Source organism: Sebastes fasciatus, chromosome 18, assembly GCF_043250625.1.
Source record: "Sebastes fasciatus isolate fSebFas1 chromosome 18, fSebFas1.pri, whole genome shotgun sequence".
Taxonomy (NCBI): domain Eukaryota; kingdom Metazoa; phylum Chordata; class Actinopteri; order Perciformes; family Sebastidae; genus Sebastes; species Sebastes fasciatus.
This window is the reverse complement of record NC_133812.1, coordinates 30,436,670-30,454,109: the sequence shown is the minus strand read 5'-3', so window position 1 is coordinate 30,454,109 and position 17,440 is coordinate 30,436,670. Positions and strand designations below refer to the sequence as shown.

At 44.0% G+C, this 17,440-nt stretch overlaps 1 protein-coding gene across 6 annotated transcripts; it reads left to right on the top strand.

Annotated features, from left to right (window-relative positions):
• Positions 1-280: 280 nt before the first annotated feature.
• dnajc5ga (DnaJ (Hsp40) homolog, subfamily C, member 5 gamma a) lies at positions 281-15,688 on the top strand. Of its 6 annotated transcripts, XM_074615299.1 has the most exons (9): positions 281-294; positions 360-452; positions 6,969-7,096; positions 7,481-7,694; positions 8,313-8,469; positions 9,356-9,534; positions 10,940-10,979; positions 11,989-14,733; positions 14,936-15,688. In XM_074615299.1, exons 3-6 carry the CDS (start codon positions 6,978-6,980, stop codon positions 9,529-9,531), a joined length of 666 nt encoding a protein of 221 aa, XP_074471400.1. In that variant the 5' UTR covers positions 281-294; positions 360-452; positions 6,969-6,977; the 3' UTR covers positions 9,532-9,534; positions 10,940-10,979; positions 11,989-14,733; positions 14,936-15,688. The 6 variants fall into 6 exon arrangements, with proteins under 6 accessions (XP_074471400.1, XP_074471402.1, XP_074471399.1 ...); XM_074615298.1 differs by lacking the exon at positions 281-294 and having other exon boundaries at positions 297-452; positions 14,957-15,688; XM_074615297.1 differs by lacking the exon at positions 281-294 and having other exon boundaries at positions 297-452.
• The last annotated feature ends 1,752 nt before the right edge of the window (positions 15,689-17,440 follow it).

Sequence of the window (17,440 nt, the reverse complement as noted above, 5' to 3'; positions counted from 1 at the left end):
GGCTAGCACCAGCTAACAGAGGGTTAGCAGCAGCTAACAGCTAGCAGGCTAGCACCGGCTAACAGAGGGTTAGCAGCAGTTAGCAGCTAAGAGCTAGCACCGGCTAACAGAGGGTTAGCAGCAGCTAACAGGCTAGCACCGGCTAACAGAGGGTTAGCAGCTAAGAGCTAGCAGCTAACACCAGCTAACACTCCTCCACTGGGCTAGCAGCAGCAGCAGCAGCGTTAGCAGCAGGTTAGCAGCAGCAGCAGCAGCAGCAGCAGCAGGTATCTCTCCTCCTCCTCTGAGCTGACAGCAGTTAGCAGCAGGTTAGCAGCAGCAGCAGCAGGTATCTCTCCTCCTCCTCTGAGCTGATAATAATAATAATAATAATATGAGTCTTTAATTGAGAACCGGAGCTTCTATGATCCAGCTGAGCTTCCAGAGAGACAAACACAGTTCAGCTTCACAAGGTAAGATATCCACTACTAAACCACTGAACCAGGAGGTTAACCACAACCCGAGATAACCAGAGATATTAGGTTAGGTTATCGGGTTAGGAGGGTTAGGTTTACCCTGTCGGATTAGGGTTAGGGTTAGGTTTACCCTTGTGGGTTAGGGTTAGGGTTAGGTTTACCCTTGTGGGTTAGGGTTAGGGTTAGGTTTACCCTGTCGGATTAGGGTTAGGGTTAGGTTTACCCTTGTGGGTTAGGGTTAGGTTTACCCTGTCGGGTTAGGGTTAGGGTTACCCTGTCGGGTTAGGGTTAGGGTTACCCTTGTGGGTTAGGGTTAGGTTTACCCTGTCGGGTTAGGGTTAGGTTTACCCTGTCGGATTAGGGTTAGGGTTAGGTTTACCCTTGTGGGTTAGGGTTAGGGTTAGGTTTACCCTTGTGGGTTAGGGTTAGGGTTAGGTTTACCCTGTCGGGTTAGGGTTACCCTTGTGGGTTAGGGTTAGGTTTACCCTGTCGGGTTAGGGTTAGGGTTACCCTGTCGGGTTAGGGTTAGGGTTAGGTTTACCCTTGTGGGTTAGGGTTAGGTTTACCCTGTCGGGTTAGGGTTAGGGTTACCCTTGTGGGTTAGGGTTAGGGTTACCCTGTCGGGTTAGGGTTAGGGTTACCCTTGTGGGTTAGGGTTAGGGTTAGGATTACCCTTGTGGGTTAGGGTTAGGGTTAGGTTTAATGTTAGGGTTAGGGTTAGGTTTACCCTTGTGGGTTAGGGTTAGGGTTAGGTTTACCCTGTCGGGTTAGGGTTAGGGTTACCCTTGTGGGTTAGGGTTAGGGTTAGGTTTATCCTGTCGGGTTAGGGTTAATGTTAGGGTTAGGGTTAGGGTTAGGTTTACCCTGTCGGGTTAGGGTTAATGTTAGGGTTAGGGTTAGGGTTAGGTTTACCCTGTCGGGTTAGGGTTAATGTTAGGGTTAGGGTTAATGTTAGGGTTAGGGTTAATGTTAGGGTTAGGGTTAATGTTAGGGTTAATGTTAGGGTTAGGGTTAATGTTAGGGTTAGGGTTAGGGTTACCCTGTCGGGTTAGGGTTAATGTTAGGGTTAGGGTTAGGTTTACCCTGTCGGGTTAGGGTTAATGTTAGGGTTACCCTGTTGGGCTACTGCTGGCTAACAGGTACTAGCTTCACATGTTTATACATTTATTCATTTATCTGGCCTTAGATAAACTACTGAGGTTTATCAGATGTCTCATGTCGTCTAACATTTCCTTTAGCTAGCAGCTAGAGTCTAGCAGCTAACAGCTAGCAGCTAGCTACCTGTCAGCAGTAACATGACAGTTTATTTGGATGATTCAGGAAGAGACAAATAACTTCTGACAGGACTACAAGAAATAAGCGTATCAGCGTTCACATGTATTAGTGAATGTTGTCTGTGACGTGTAATAGTGAACGTTGTCTGTGACGTGTATTAGTGAACATTGTCTGTGACGTGTAATAGTGAATGTTGTCTGTGACGTGTATTAGTGAACGTTGTCTGTGACGTGTATTAGTGAACGTTGTCTGTGACGTGTATTGGTGAACGTTGTCTGTGACGTGTAATAGTGAATGACTGGGTGTAACGTGTAATAGTGAATGTTGTCTGTGACATGCATTAGTGAATGTTTTCTGTGACGTGTATTTGTGAACGTCTGTGACGTGTATTAGTGAACGTTGTCTGTGACGTGTATTAGTGAATGTTGTCTGTGACGTGTATTAGTGAACGTTGTCTGTGACGTGTATTAGTGAATGTTGTCTGTGACGTGCATTAGTGAATGTTTTCTGTGACGTGTATTAGTGAATGTTGTCTGTGACGTGTATTAGTGAATGTTGTCTGTGACGTGTAATAGTGAATGACTGGGTGTAACGTGTATTAGTGAATGTTGTCTGACGTGTATTAGTGAATGTTGTCTGTGACGTGTATTAGTGAATGACTGGGTGTAACGTGTAATAGTGAATGACTGGGTGTAACGTGTAATAGTGAATGACTGGGTGTAACGTGTAATAGTGAATTACTGGGTGTAACATGTAATAGTGAATGACTGGGTGTAACGTGTAATAGTGAATGACTGGGTGTAACGTGTAATAGTGAATTACTGGGTGTAACATGTAATAGTGAATGACTGGGTGTAACGTGTAATAGTGAATGACTGGGTGTAACGTGTAATAGTGAATGTTGTCTGTGACGTGTATTAGTGAATGTTGTCTGTGACGTGTATTAGTGAATGACTGGGTGTAACGTGTAATAGTGAATGTTGTCTGTGACGTGTATTAGTGAATGTTGTCTGTGACGTGTATTAGTGAATGTTGTCTGTGACGTGTATTAGTGAATGACTGGGTGTAGCGTGTAATAGTGAATGTTGTCTGTGACGTGTATTAGTGAATGTTGTCTGTGACGTGTATTAGTGAATGACTGGGTGTAACGTGTAATAGTGAATGTTGTCTGTGACGTGTATTAGTGAATGTTTTCTGTGACGTGTATTAGTGAATGTTGTCTGTGACGTGTATTAGTGAATGACTGGGTGTAACGTGTAATAGTGAATGTTGTCTGTGACGTGTATTAGTGAATGTTGTCTGTGACGTGTATTAGTGAATGTTGTCTGTGACGTGTATTAGTGAATGACTGGGTGTAGCGTGTAATAGTGAATGTTGTCTGTGACGTGTATTAGTGAATGTTGTCTGTGACGTGTATTAGTGAATGACTGGGTGTAACGTGTAATAGTGAATGTTGTCTGTGACGTGTATTAGTGAATGTTGTCTGTGACGTGTATTAGTGAATGACTGGGTGTAACGTGTAATAGTGAATGTTGTCTGTGACGTGTATTAGTGAATGTTGTCTGTGACGTGTATTAGTGAATGACTGGGTGTAACATAGAAAGTAGCCGTCCATGTGAGGGGAGATTAGCAACGGATTAGAGCTCCACAAGGACAAACAGACGACAATCACGCGGCATTCCTTCTCCCGTCCATAATATCGTATCAATAGACTTCATTGAACCCTAGGGGCAAATTCACAAGTCACCTATATCAGAATATAATGTTATATATATATATATAAATATATATATATATATATGAAGAAGGACTGATTTATGGTTAAATAAGTAGATTTTTTTTCTGGGTTAATAAATTATGGCATCGGATCGGTGCATAGACGGGCTTACTCACCGATTACCGATTACAAATTTGGGCAGTATCGGACGCCTTTCTGAAACTGGTATCAGAACAACTCTATTGATTTGTGTTGGTCTCAACTCACTCAGCTAGTCCCCCTTTTTGTAAGACATTTAAAAGCCTGTATATTTAACAGTCATTTATATTGAAAAAGTGTGTTTTTTAACATTTGGAGTGATAGGTATACTGCTTATTTTCTCTCTTTCTTACTCCGTTATAGGACATAATGTTCAAGTTCCTCAACCTAATGCTCTTAATTACTGTCATACAGGACTTGTTAATGATAATTGTTCACCTGTCTGGCAGAGCTATTTAATATGGACATTTTTGGGGTTGCTTGGCCTTGGCTGTTGGGCTTACATAGTTAACATGTCACACACCTAATATTGTTATTTTTAACAATAAAGACATTTATTTTAAGAGTGTTACAGTGTTAGAGTCTATCTCCAGAGTCTTTGTTGTCTTCACTGAGACTTTTCTCAACATTGCCCTCAGGCCTCACATGATTTTCCTCAGTTGTGGATTTTGACAAGCGCCTTTTGTCTCAAGCAATAAAAAATGTCTTGTTGAGCTGCAGCACAAAACAGGACCTTAATGTCTAATAATAGCCTTTTAAAATGATATTATAAGTACCTCTAAATATGGACCTGAGTAGTAGAATAAGCTGTTTTGTGTCTATGCCCACAAATTAGTGTTTCTGCTGGTTGATATTGGTTTGGAAGTGCCCTATAATATATTTTAGCTTCAGTCATACTGTTGCTAATGGAGGACTTTTTTAAAAATATGTGTCTTTTTACAAACTGGCTAAATGTTTCTTTTAGTTGTCATAGTCATATTATTCATTGTAAGACTAGAGAATGACGTTGTTGAACAAATACCTCGTCAGTTTTGGTCTATTTGTGACCGCTGGTCCTCTTCGCTAATGCTGTTTTTCTGTGTATGTGTGATCAGGCAAGCTTGAAGTTTGACATACTTTTACATTTTTAAACATGTAATGCTGAGAGCCTCAGTCTGACCAGGACGTTGTCTATAGCCTCGGTCTGACCAGGACGTTGTCTATAACCTCGGTCTGACCAGGACGTTGTCTATAGCCTCGGTCTGACCAGGACGTTGTCTACAGCCTCGGTCTGACCAGGACGTTGTCTATAGCCTCGGTCTGACCAGGACGTTGTCTATAACCTCGGTCTGACCAGGACGTTGTCTATAACCTCGGTCTGACCAGGACGTTGTCTATAACCTCGGTCTGACCAGGACGTTGTCTATAACCTCGGTCTGACCAGGACGTTGTCTATAGCCTCGGTCTGACCAGGACGTTGTCTATAACCTCGGTCTGACCAGGACGTTGTCTATAGCCTCGGTCTGACCAGGACGTTGTCTATAGCCTCGGTCTCACCAGGACGTTGTCTACAGCCTCGGTCTGACCAGGACGTTGTCTACAGCCTCGGTCTGACCAGGACGTTGTCTACAACCTCGGTCTGACCAGGACGTTGTCTACAACCTCGGTCTGACCAGGACGTTGTCTACAGCCTCGGTCTGACCAGGACGTTGTCTATATCCTCGGTCTGACCAGGACGTTGTCTATATCCTCGGTCTGACCAGGACGTTGTCTATAGCCTCGGTCTGACCAGGACGTTGTCTATATCCTCGGTCTGACCAGGACGTTGTCTATATCCTCGGTCTGACCAGGACGTTGTCTATATCCTCGGTCTGACCAGGACGTTGTCTATATCCTCGGTCTGACCAGGACGTTGTCTATAGCCTCAGTCTGACCTGTACTAGGATGTATAATGTGTGAGATCAGCAGAATGTAATCTTATTTAGTCAACGAAGCCACACAGCATTATTAGTGTGGCAGAGTGAGAGGGTTAGGGTTACTGTGTGTTGGTAGAGTAGTCACGGTTTAATAGAAATCCCTTTTTTCTACTGTAATTGTGAAGCACTGATTCCAAGCTATTGAACATAACTGTAATTATGTTGCTCTAGTTATGAAACATTATGGATATAATATAATATATATATATATATATAACATATAACATATAATATATAATAATATAATATCGGTGTCTATCAGTGACTTTTAGACTCTCCGGCAAAGGGGACATTGATGAAAAAATCCATCAGCCAAGCATATTTTTTACCAGCCAAAATAATAAATCACCTTTCTGTGTCACATATGCATTTGTTTCAGTACATTTAATGGAGAAAATGAAGTATTATGTTGAATACAAACTTAGAGAAGAGGCCAGAGCAAAATTTGAAGCAAAATAACTTAAATATATTGACGGTTAATCAGTTCTAGCCTGAACACTCAGCTTAATACCTATAGGCTACTAAATCCATCAATCCAAGGTACTTCAACATCCACTCCTTTATTACCGTTAGGAAGCTAGGTCATAACTCCCTCTCTATTATCTATTTTATATCGCTGTGAAAACATCCACTTTGAACAACTGGGTTTATTCAAGTTTCTCTTCAAAAACTAAATTTTACTAGATTACATTTGAACACATTGTGTTTTTATTTGTACGGCTAAACCCAAGAACTCTAGACCTCAGTCCTGGGCAACCCAAGAACTCTGTACCTCAGGCCTGAGCAACCCAAGAACTCTAGACCTCAGTCCTGGGCAGCCCAAGAACTCTGTACCTCAGTCCTGTGCAACCCAAGAACTCTAGACCTCAGTCCTGGGCAGCCCAAGAACTCTGTACCTCAGTCCTGGGCAACCCAAGAACTCTGTACCTCAGTCCTGGGCAACCCAAGAACTCTGTACCTCAGTCCTGGGCAACCCAAGAACTCTGTACCTCAGTCCTGGGCAGCCCCAGAACTCTGTACCTCAGTCCTGTGCAACCCAAGCACTCTGTACCTCAGGCCTGGGCAACCCAAGAACTCTGTACCTCAGTCCTGGGCAGCCCAAGCACTCTGTACCTCATGCCTGGGCAACCCAAGAACTCTGTACCTCAGTCCTGGGCAGCCCAAGAACTCTGTACCTCAGTCCTGGGCAACCCAAGAACTCTAGCCCTCAGTCCTGGGCAGCCCAAGTCTGGGTAACTGGGTGTCAGTGCAGTTTATAGATAGTAGGCCTCGATCACCGGCGATCGGCGCTCAATGCATGCCGGTTAGATTTGTGTCCGACTTGATGCCGACTCGCTCTGACGTCATGCGCACGTGAGCAACGATAACCTCACAAGATCGAGGCGGCCGCAGTTTTTTGAGCCATGCGCCGCAGCTGCTCTCCACCGACTGCAGTATTTTATCTCTAATCCCTCAGGAACATTCAGAAACATGTCATCATCTTTAAATGATTTTTCACTACATATATTTTTCTCCTAATGATACCAGAGGTGAGCCATGGCTGAACCGAACCCCTCCCGTCCCCAGAGGAAGATGTCCACCGCTGGGGAAAGTGTGTACAAAGTGCTGGGCCTGGAGAAAGGAGCGACTGCTGAGGACATCAAGAAAGCATACAGGTGAGCAGTAATCTGAGTTATTACTCCAGTTTAAGATGTTTCCTCAGAAAGGATCCGTTTCTCCAGAGTAGGCAGGCTAACCATGTTGTAATTATTACTTGAGGCATTTCCTACATCCTTTGCTTAAATTAGTGTAATCCTGTTCCTGACCCCTCATAAGTGGCCAGTTTAATCTGGTGGAAGAACAGGAACATGTCGCATAGCTTGTTTTTCTTTGTGTTTTTTATACTCTCATACTCTCCTTTTAATAGAGAATAAATAAAAATACCCTAAAATAAAGAAAATATCAATCTAATCCCTCCTTCTTTCACTTTTCTTTACTTTCTGCTTCACTTTCCACATTATTTGATTTCCTGTGTTCTTCTTCTTCGTCTCTCCTGTCAGGAAACTAGCATTGAAGTACCACCCGGATAAGAACCCAGACAACCCTGAGGCAGCGGAGAAGTTTAAGGAGATTAACAACGCCAACTCCATTTTAAACGATGAGACAAAGAGGAAGATCTATAACGAGTATGGCTCCATGGGCCTTTATGTGTCTGAACAGTTCGGAGAGGAGAGCGTCAAATATTACTTCCTCATGTCCAAATGGTGGTTTAAGGTTTGTGCTTTGATTTTTAAAGTTGTGCATGTAGGAGACAGTTTGTGCTATACTTGACTATGTCGAGTAAAGTCACGTTGGTTGTAGTCAACTAGTATATATTGATCAATTCTACTGTAGAAACTATTGTTGGCTTACTATATTGCATATGACAGTGTCAGTTTAGGAAGAGACTGACACAATAAATTTGTCTTAAAGTTATTAATCTTCTGCCACAGAAGCTTGATTGTCTTCAGTCAGATGTCTGAGAGGACTACTCTACGTCTTTCATGCTTTTAGGTTGTAGAAACGCCTCTTAGACATCTATCTATTAACATCTATAAATAGATGTTATTTAGTTTAGTACATGGAGAACAAAATAGAGAAAAAGTCTGAATTCATGCTTCGTCAGGTCTGTTACCATGACGACAAGCAGACAACTTTTAAAATGCTTGTTTTCTGAATGGAGTCTGGATGGACTATGGATCTATGCAGCTGCTCCATCAACACTCAACATGACGTCATCTAGAGACGTTGTTGTTTCTAATGTTGCTAGTGTTAATAATGTGGAGATAAAGACAGTCCTATGAGATGGTCTTCTTAGTGAACGTTGTTGTGTTTGCTTGTTAACCCCTACAGGGTCTGGTACTGTGCTGCACCATGTTCACCTGCTGCTGCTGTTGCTGCTGCTGTTGTTTCTGCTGTGGGAAGTGTAAACCACCTGACGATGATGAAAACTACCAGTACGTGGACCCTGAAGACCTGGAGGCCCAAATCAAAGCAGAGCAGGACGGAGGTGAGACGGCCTTTCCAGCCCACCTAACTTAGGTTCAGGCAAGAAAACCACCAACTACGGACGTTTGCGCGGTGTACAAATGAAACGCGAAAACGCTCAAATGCGTACTCATGACACGCGGAATGTCCGTGTAATGTCGTGGTATTTTTACGCCTTCCCGTGAGACCGGTTGGCGTTTCACATGGTTATGGTTTAGGCTGTCAGGTCTAATGGTTATGGTTTAGGGTGGTTGATGCTAGGGATGTCAGTTTCGGTTAATTTCGCTTTCGATAGCCCGACACCCACCCACCCGGTAACTACACACTTCATTTTTGTAACGCTTGCACACTGACACACTGACAGCTGTTGTTGCCTGTTGGGCTGCAGTTTGCCATGTTCTGATTGGAGCATATTGTTTTATGCTAAATGCAGTACCTGTGAGGGTTTCTGGATCAATATCTGTCATTGTTTTGTGTTGTTCATTGATTTATAATAATAAATATATACATACATTTGCATAAAGCAGCATATTAGTCCACTCCCATGTTGATAAGAGGATTAAATACTAATCTCCCTTTAAGGTTCCTTTAGAACAGATCAAACATGTGAGATTAATTTGAGATTAATCGTGATTAAATATTTGAATCAATTGATAGCCGTAGTTCTAAATAGTTTGATCGTTGGTCTTTATAAAGAGATCAGAAGAGCCGATCGGATGCATCGTTTCTGAAGTGAAACTTTTCAACACTCGTTTTCTTTTCTCTTTCTGCTCTTTAATTCATTCAGAGTGACACACACACCTGAGCCTCTATCTTATCTTATATCTATAACCAACCCTAAAGGCTGTCTGTAACTTTATCACGCTCTCACACTGCAGGATTCATGTTTTCATGCTCCAATCCAACAGGTTATACAGTAATTATAGGCCAGCCCAAATCTAATCTGGGTCCAGAGAGCCCAGAAGGCCAGAGTCAGCCCATCCCCCTGCCGCTGCCCATGCCTCCGCCTGAGCCCCGGTCGCCGACCTCGGCCAGTCCAGCAGGGGAGGAAAACCCCGGAGAGACGCTACCAGAGTCAAAGTGACTCGTAAGAGCCGCCTCGACTCATCTGTGTGTCATGTTGTCGTTGTCTCCGTTGGTTTCCTGTCTGGCTGTACGTGGCTCATCGCTGCTCCCTCACTCATCACATTAACTAAACCGCTGCTGTCAGATTAGCACTGTGCTGTCACGTTGTCTTCATCCTCGTGTTGTCAGCTGGCTGTACGTGGCTCATCGCTGCTTCTAAATTCATCCATAACAAAACGACTCGTACTGTCCGATCATTGTTTTAGTATATAGTATTATTTCTGTCACATTCATCAGTCACTGAAGTCGTCTTGTACCTGCATGTTGTTTCCATGTGCTTGTTGTCAGTGTTGCATTATGTCACTGTACAGAAGATAAGCATGGCTCAGTTAATTACTGTAGCTCCACCCTTTCATACTGTATTGTTATGTAACTAGAGCTGCACTGACTAATCTATTCGTTGTCAACTATTTTGATAATCAATTAATCAGTTTGAGTAATTTAAAGAAAAGTGAATATTTTCTGGTTTCTTTCCTCCTCTATGACTGTAAACTGAACAAAACAAGACATTTGAGGACGTCATCTTGGGCTTTGGGATTTTATAGACCAAACAAATAATCAGCAGATTAATCAACAAAGAAAATAATCATTAGTTGCATCCCTACCTGTAACTGTATCATCTGGTACTTAATACTTACTTCTTGTTTGATACTTATGTGGTATGATATGACAGACAAGAAATCTTTATACGTCATCCAGAGGAGGCTCTCATGACCACACCCCCAATCCCGTGTCCCTCATAGACGGTAACCGAGTAAACCGAGTAGTTGAAACACGTCTCCAAACTTCTACTTTAAACAAACCTCTAATAGTAATAACGCTATGCCCAAGAGCTGCAGCAACAATAAATCCAATAACGCTGATCGCTGATTGGTTCCCCTGCCATGTCCTAAAAATGATCTAACAGAGGAGCTTTATGGCTCCAAGCTATAGACCAGACCAGCATGTCTTTATGGCTCCAAGCTATAGACCAGACCAGCATGTCTTTATGGCTCCAAGCTATAGACCAGACCAGCATGTCTTTATGGCTCCAAGCTATAGACCAGACCAGCATGTCTTTATGGCTCCAAGCTATAGACCAGACCAGCATGGCTTTATGGCTCCAAGCTATAGACCAGACCAGCATGGCTTTATGGCTCCAAGCTATAGACCAGACCAGCATGTCTATCAGATATAGTCAGGTTTTCACATTTCTTTTATTTCGGATGTTCAGATTATTTTAAATTGTAATAGTTTTGAGATGAGCTTTGTGAAACCTGCAGGTAACCTGTATGATAGTAATGATTTAGTCCAGATGGGTTTACAGATGTTGGAAGGCTTTGCTGTGATATTGGCGGTAACGTGGGTTATTTCCTCTCCTCCCACAGGAAAGTGACGGTGTGGATGAGCCTCAACTAGCAGAAGTAGGTAGGTAAGATAGATTTGATTTGTCCATATGCAGGTAGAAGAAGCTCTATAAAGAACTGTTCATTCTGGTTTTACAATCTAATAATAGAATAGTTTGTGCAGTGCTTGGAGTGCCGGTACTCTCTTACTCACATGTTGGCATATCAGCAATCTCTTGAGACTTATTCCTCTTTATTCACGATGTCTTTAAGCATGTTCCGCTGAGTCGGTCATAACCAGCTGTGGTTTTATTGCTATATTATTATACTCGGGCTATGCATCTTCTGTAGTAGGCTTCTAATACTCCAATGATATTCACACTGGAACCTTCTAGGGTTAAGGTGGTGTGTTTGTATATAGTGTTAATACTAGTGTTAAGTGTTTCATGTGTTATTGTAGCCTACAGTCTATAGATATTATACAGCAGGATAAACAGATATCTATAACTATAATATCTACAGTGAATAAAAGATACTAGGAGATATTGGGTTTGGGGCTCCACCAAGAAAATGTGAAGGTTTTTGACTAAAAACTGCAATTTGACATCATTTTGGACCGTTATGTTTACTAGTTCAATTATTATTGTATTACTTGCACATATCACAGCCTTCGTCTGAACATTTCATTTGTCTGGAAATATTTTCCCAGTAAAATCACATTCAATAAAACTTTAAAATCTTCTTCCCAGTAATCGGGGAGTTGTTCCTGGCCACAGCGCGCTTGGTGGATCTTGGTGGATCTTGGTGGATCTTGGTGGATCTTGTTGGGTCTCTAAACTATGGTGTCCGGTCTAAGACCTGCTCTATAGATAAAGCGTCTCGAGATAAATTCTGTTATTATTTGACGCTATATAAAAATAAATTGAATTGAATTGAATTGAATGAAATGGAGTAAAATGAAGAAGTAGCGTTATTAGTTTATGAGTACCGGCCCACTTCGAGCACTGTTCGTAGATAACGGAGCTGCATGTTAGGATCCATGTGTCTGGATACAGTTGCTGGTGAATCTCAGTTTCTTTCTCCATCTTTAGCCTTTCAAGCCCCGACTATGATCCAGCCACATCCGCCTGCTGCCAGAGATCAAACCAGCCCAGACCCACACCTCCACTTGATCGACCCACTGAACAACACCTGTAAGGTGGACACTGGAAGGCTCTTGGCCCCCTCCATGGAGCTCAAGTTATGGAGGAGTCTTCATGCAAATTAAACAACTAGCTCTGAACGTCTTAGTCGTCTTTCTCCTTCCAGCTTTGCCACGTCCATTTAACCCTAGCCTGGGCTAGATGTGATCTCGCCAACAGTTCCAGTCATCCAGGACTCCTCTCTAATCTGTTTAATCATCCCATTACAACCAGTGAGGACTGGGCTGGAAGATGGCGAACACAGCCCATCAAGGAACGGAGATCCTCGTTATTGATCCGCTATCCAGACCAGGACGTGAACGCTCTCTGTTCCATCCTCCCTGCATCGCCCTCCATTCTGGACTCCGTTCATCACCAACATTTCTCTGTCCTCCAAATAAAAAAGAAGGTTTTTGGATGCCTTGTGACACATCATCAGACGCCAGCGGCGGGACGAGCGGCGTGACGATGTGGGTGTGGAGGAGCTGTTTTTGTTTACTCTCCCTTCAGTCTAACAAACAATCACATTCAGTTAAAAGCTGCATTAACACCTTCCAACGTTCATCCTTTCAAACAAGCTCTTGATGCCATGTGTGGTGGTTGACAATATTCTTCTTTCGAAGGACGACTAACAAGATTTCAAATCGGGACGCTACTACTTCGCACGAACGCACAAATGTGAGGAGGGGAAACAGAAGATCTGCGACTGACAGATTATGTGTTTGAGCTGAAGATTTAGAGCATGGATCAGGAGTGGAGTGGAGATGAGGCTTTCCTCCCCAACGTGCATGCATTTTATTTCCAGATGCATGCCCCCCCACCACTGTACAGCACTGTAATACAGTCCAAACCACAAAACATGACCTTACAGTCATGCAGACTCTGGTTACACTTACTCTATACACATGTACCAGCCCAGCCCGTATGTCATTGTGTGCAACCTTCGGCTAAAAAATACAACCCCCGGCGTAACCTGTTGACTAAAAGGACAAACGCTAAACCATGGAGAAAAAAAACACATTTTGATTTAGTTAGTTTTGTCGGATCGTTGCGCTCCTTCTTGTGTTGCAGTCAGACTGTTTGGTCGGCCAAAGCCAACGGCTCCATGTAGCCAGCCATCCCATAATAACTTTGATCTCTCTGGGAACGCCACAGTTCACTTTGTAGAATATGCATTTGGGTCTCTGCACCTTGTGAAGCGGGTTCGTTACCATTTCAAATGGTTTTAACCTCAAGAACAGCAGAAACCATCAACTCTTCAGTTACTTAATAATAATAATAATAATAATAATAATAATAATAATAATAATCTATAAACTCCGTCCAGATTCACTAAGACTGCATCCTTTGGATCTTGGTCTAGTTGGAAAGGTGCATTTGTCCGTCAATCACAGGCTCTGGTTCTGGCTAGAAAGGATCCGTCTGGTTGAGAGTTAGTGTTGATGTATTTCTGTTCTGCAGGCATCCTGTATCTCTACACTAGTAGGAGGTCCATCAGCAGTTCTGTGTGACATGTTTACATGCAGTGTGTAATTAGTTTTAGATGAAGGTTCCAGTGATATAATGAAGTCATGAATCAAGTTCAAGGTTATTTATTAATATGTTCATTTAATTATCACTTTGTGTTGGTTTTGTTGAGTCCTACGGAGAAAAAGGGTCTGACAGTCTTCCCCGCTCAGTCCTGGTCCTGGTTCTGGTTCTCCCCGTGCCTCCCTTCCCTCCAGCGGGCCCAGTAATACGTCCTGGGCCTCTAGCAGCGTGGTGTCGGTGTTGGCTCCCATCGAGGTGAAGCTCTGCTCCTGACCGGAGGAGGAGCTGCCGAGTTCTCCACCTCCCGCCAAGGCTCCGACTGTCGGGAAACCGGATCTGGGTCTGTCCGTGGCGGGCCGGTCGCTGCCGGAGGCTCTGCCGAAGTGAGCTGAAGGAGTTTCTAGTGAACCTCTATGATTTCGTTGGTCTACAACGTTAATACAACAGTCTTAACGTCCCACGAAGGGAATCCTGTCCCTTACGAGTTGTTTTCCCCGAGTCGCTCCGATTACAACGAGAACATGATGTCATATTTACACAAGACGGATCCGTCCTAGCCAGAACCCAGCGCGCTGTGCAGCAGCTCTGTGCAGCAGCTCTGTGCAGCAGCTCTGTGCAGCAGCTCGCTCTGTGCAGCAGCAGCTCTGTGCAGCAGCAGCTCTGTGCAGCAGCTCTCTGTGGTGCAGCAGCTCTGTGCAGCAGCAGCTCTGTGCAGCAGCTCTCTGTGCAGCAGCAGCTCTGTGCAGCAGCTCTCTGTGCAGCAGCAGCTCTGTGCAGCAGCAGCTCTGTGCAGCAGCTCTCTGTGGTGCAGCAGCTCTGTGCAGCAGCAGCTCTGTGCAGCAGCTCTCTGTGCAGCAGCAGCTCTGTGCAGCAGCAGCAGCTCTGTGCAGCAGCAGCTCTCTGTGCAGCAGCAGCTCTGTGCAGCAGCAGCTCTGTGCAGCAGCTCTCTGTGCAGCAGCTCTCTGTGCAGCAGCAGCAGCTCTGTGCAGCAGCAGCTCTCTGTGCAGCAGCAGCTCTGTGCAGCAGCAGCAGCTCTGTGCAGCAGCAGCTCTCTGTGCAGCAGCAGCTCTCTGTGCAGCAGCAGCAGCTCTGTGCAGCAGCAGCAGCTATGTGCAGCAGCTCTCTGTGCAGCAGCTCTCTGTGCAGCAGCAGCTCTCTGTGCAGCAGCAGCTCTCTGTGCAGCAGCTCTCTGTGCAGCAGCAGCTCTGTGCAGCAGCAGCAGCTCTCTGTGCAGCAGCAGCTCTCTGTGCAGCAGCTCTGTGCAGCAGCTCTCTGTGCAGCAGCAGCTCTGTGCAGCAGCTCTCTGTGCAGCAGCAGCTCTGTGCAGCAGCTCTCTGTGCAGCAGCAGCTCTCTGTGCAGCAGCAGCTCTGTGCAGCAGCAGCTCGGCATAACGCGATGTGAACATTTCATGTCATCATTATTGTGATTCATGATGTTATCCTGATAGTTTTAGGGGTGACATTTAAAGGGTTTGTTTTTCTCAATAAATAAAGGCCAAAGTGTGTCAAACTAAAGATAAACTCATCTCTCCATCGCTAAAACTCCTCAATATTAAACTGCAGTAAACTAATGTAGAGCTACATGTCGGACCAGCAACGAGCCCATTGTGTGATTTTATGAATTGCAAACTGTTCATAAACCAGCTCAGACAAATACCTCCGTCTTTATCTTGGCTCCGTCTTTGATGGATCACATTTCAGCTTAAGATCATCTCTCCGTCATGGTTTTACTTCAAGTGTCCCAGAACATTTCACATCTTCTCAAATCCAAAGTGTAAAAGCAACGAGGCCACGGACCGCTGAAAGAAGACGTTATTTATTATTTTTGTAATTGTTGTAAATATAACTCATGAAACAGCAAATGAACTGACAAAAGTACTTATTGTGAATGGACATGTTTTATTAATTAATGTCTGTTTTAACACTGTACATACATTTTTCATTTTCTTTTAATTTGTCACAGAAATACCATAATTTAAATGTGATATTACTAAAGGGGGGGGGTTAAATGATGAGGATGTGACGATCTGTAAATGAGTCATTAAGACATTCAACCAAATAAAAAAGGGGGATTTCATAACTTCCTGTCTGCTAATATGTCTTCTAGTTGCTGATTGATGCTGACAGACGAGCATCTTTATATATATTTATAGAATGCCATTTTTACTGCATTTACAGTATGTATGTATATGTATATATATATTTATATATATATGTGTGTATGTATATACAGTATGTATGTATATGTATATATATATTTATATATATATATACACTGTGTATATATATATATATATGTGTGTATATATACAGTATAGTGTATATGTGTACATATGTACAGTATATATCTTTAACATGCTTTAAGATGTACTGACCTGCTTTCTTTGACAGAGTTCATCTAAGGTGAGCGGTTCAGGGTTAAAGGTGAGCGGTTCAGGGTTAAAGGTGAGCGGTTCAGGGTCCAAGGTGAGCGGTTCAGGGTTAAAGGTGAGCGGTTCAGGGTTAAAGGTGAGCGGGTCAGGCTCAAAGGTGAGCGGTTCAGGGTCCAAGGTGAGCGGGTCAGGCTCAAAGGTGAGCGGTTCAGGGTTAAAGGTGAGCGGGTCAGGCTCAAAGGTGAGCGGGTCAGGCTCAAAGGTGAGCGGTTCAGGGTCCAAGGTGAGCGGTTCAGGGTTAAAGGTGAGCGGGTCAGGCTCAAAGGTGAGCGGTTCAGGGTCCAAGGTGAGCGGTTCAGGGTTAAAGGTGAGCGGTTCAGGGTCCAAGGTGAGCGGTTCAGGGTTAAAGGTGAGCGGGTCAGGCTCAAAGGTGAGCGGTTCAGGGTCCAAGGTGAGCGGTTCAGGGTCCAAGGTGAGCGGGTCAGGCTCAAAGGTGAGCGGTTCAGGGTTAAAGGTGAGCGGGTCAGGGTCCAAGGTGAGCGGTTCAGGGTTAAAGGTGAGCGGTTCAGGGTTAAAGGTGAGCGGGTCAGGCTCAAAGGTGAGCGGTTCAGGGTCCAAGGTGAGCGGGTCAGGCTCAAAGGTGAGCGGTTCAGGGTTAAAGGTGAGCGGGTCAGGCTCAAAGGTGAGCGGTTCAGGGTCCAAGGTGAGCGGGTCAGGCTCAAAGGTGAGCGGTTCAGGGTTAAAGGTGAGCGGGTCAGGCTCAAAGGTGAGCGGGTCAGGCTCAAAGGTGAGCGGTTCAGGGTCCAAGGTGAGCGGTTCAGGGTTAAAGGTGAGCGGGTCAGGCTCAAAGGTGAGCGGTTCAGGGTCCAAGGTGAGCGGTTCAGGGTCCAAGGTGAGCGGGTCAGGCTCAAAGGTGAGCGGTTCAGGGTTAAAGGTGAGCGGGTCATTTGTTCTGCATTTACTTTCAAAGATAAGTTTGGTGATTTTTTTACTATTTTCCTGAAAAGAGAGCGAAGGTCCATGTGACACTTAGCCCATTTGTTCCAACTGAAGATGTTTATCTTTCAAAACCGTTCACAAATATATCGTTTTTATAGGTTTTATATAAATAGTTTTAAAAGAGCCTCAGTCATTTCCTAAAACAGCTGCTCACTAAGTTTTAATCAAACAAACGGGAGGAAATAGTGACTTGGTTAGGGACTATTTTCAGCGGCGGATTAATCCTCTGCTCTAGTGAGTATTAGTGTCAGCAGGACGCTGTGTTAGTGAGACTGAGTCAGAATAAACTAGAGGGTGTGTTCATGGTGATGAAGGAACAACAGTGAGGCTCAGATCAATAATAGATCATAGATAGATGAATAGAATGATCGATAATAGATTCAATTCAATTTATTTTGATATAGTGTCAAATCATAACAGAAGTTATGTGGAGACGTTTATATATAGAGCAGGTCTTAGAT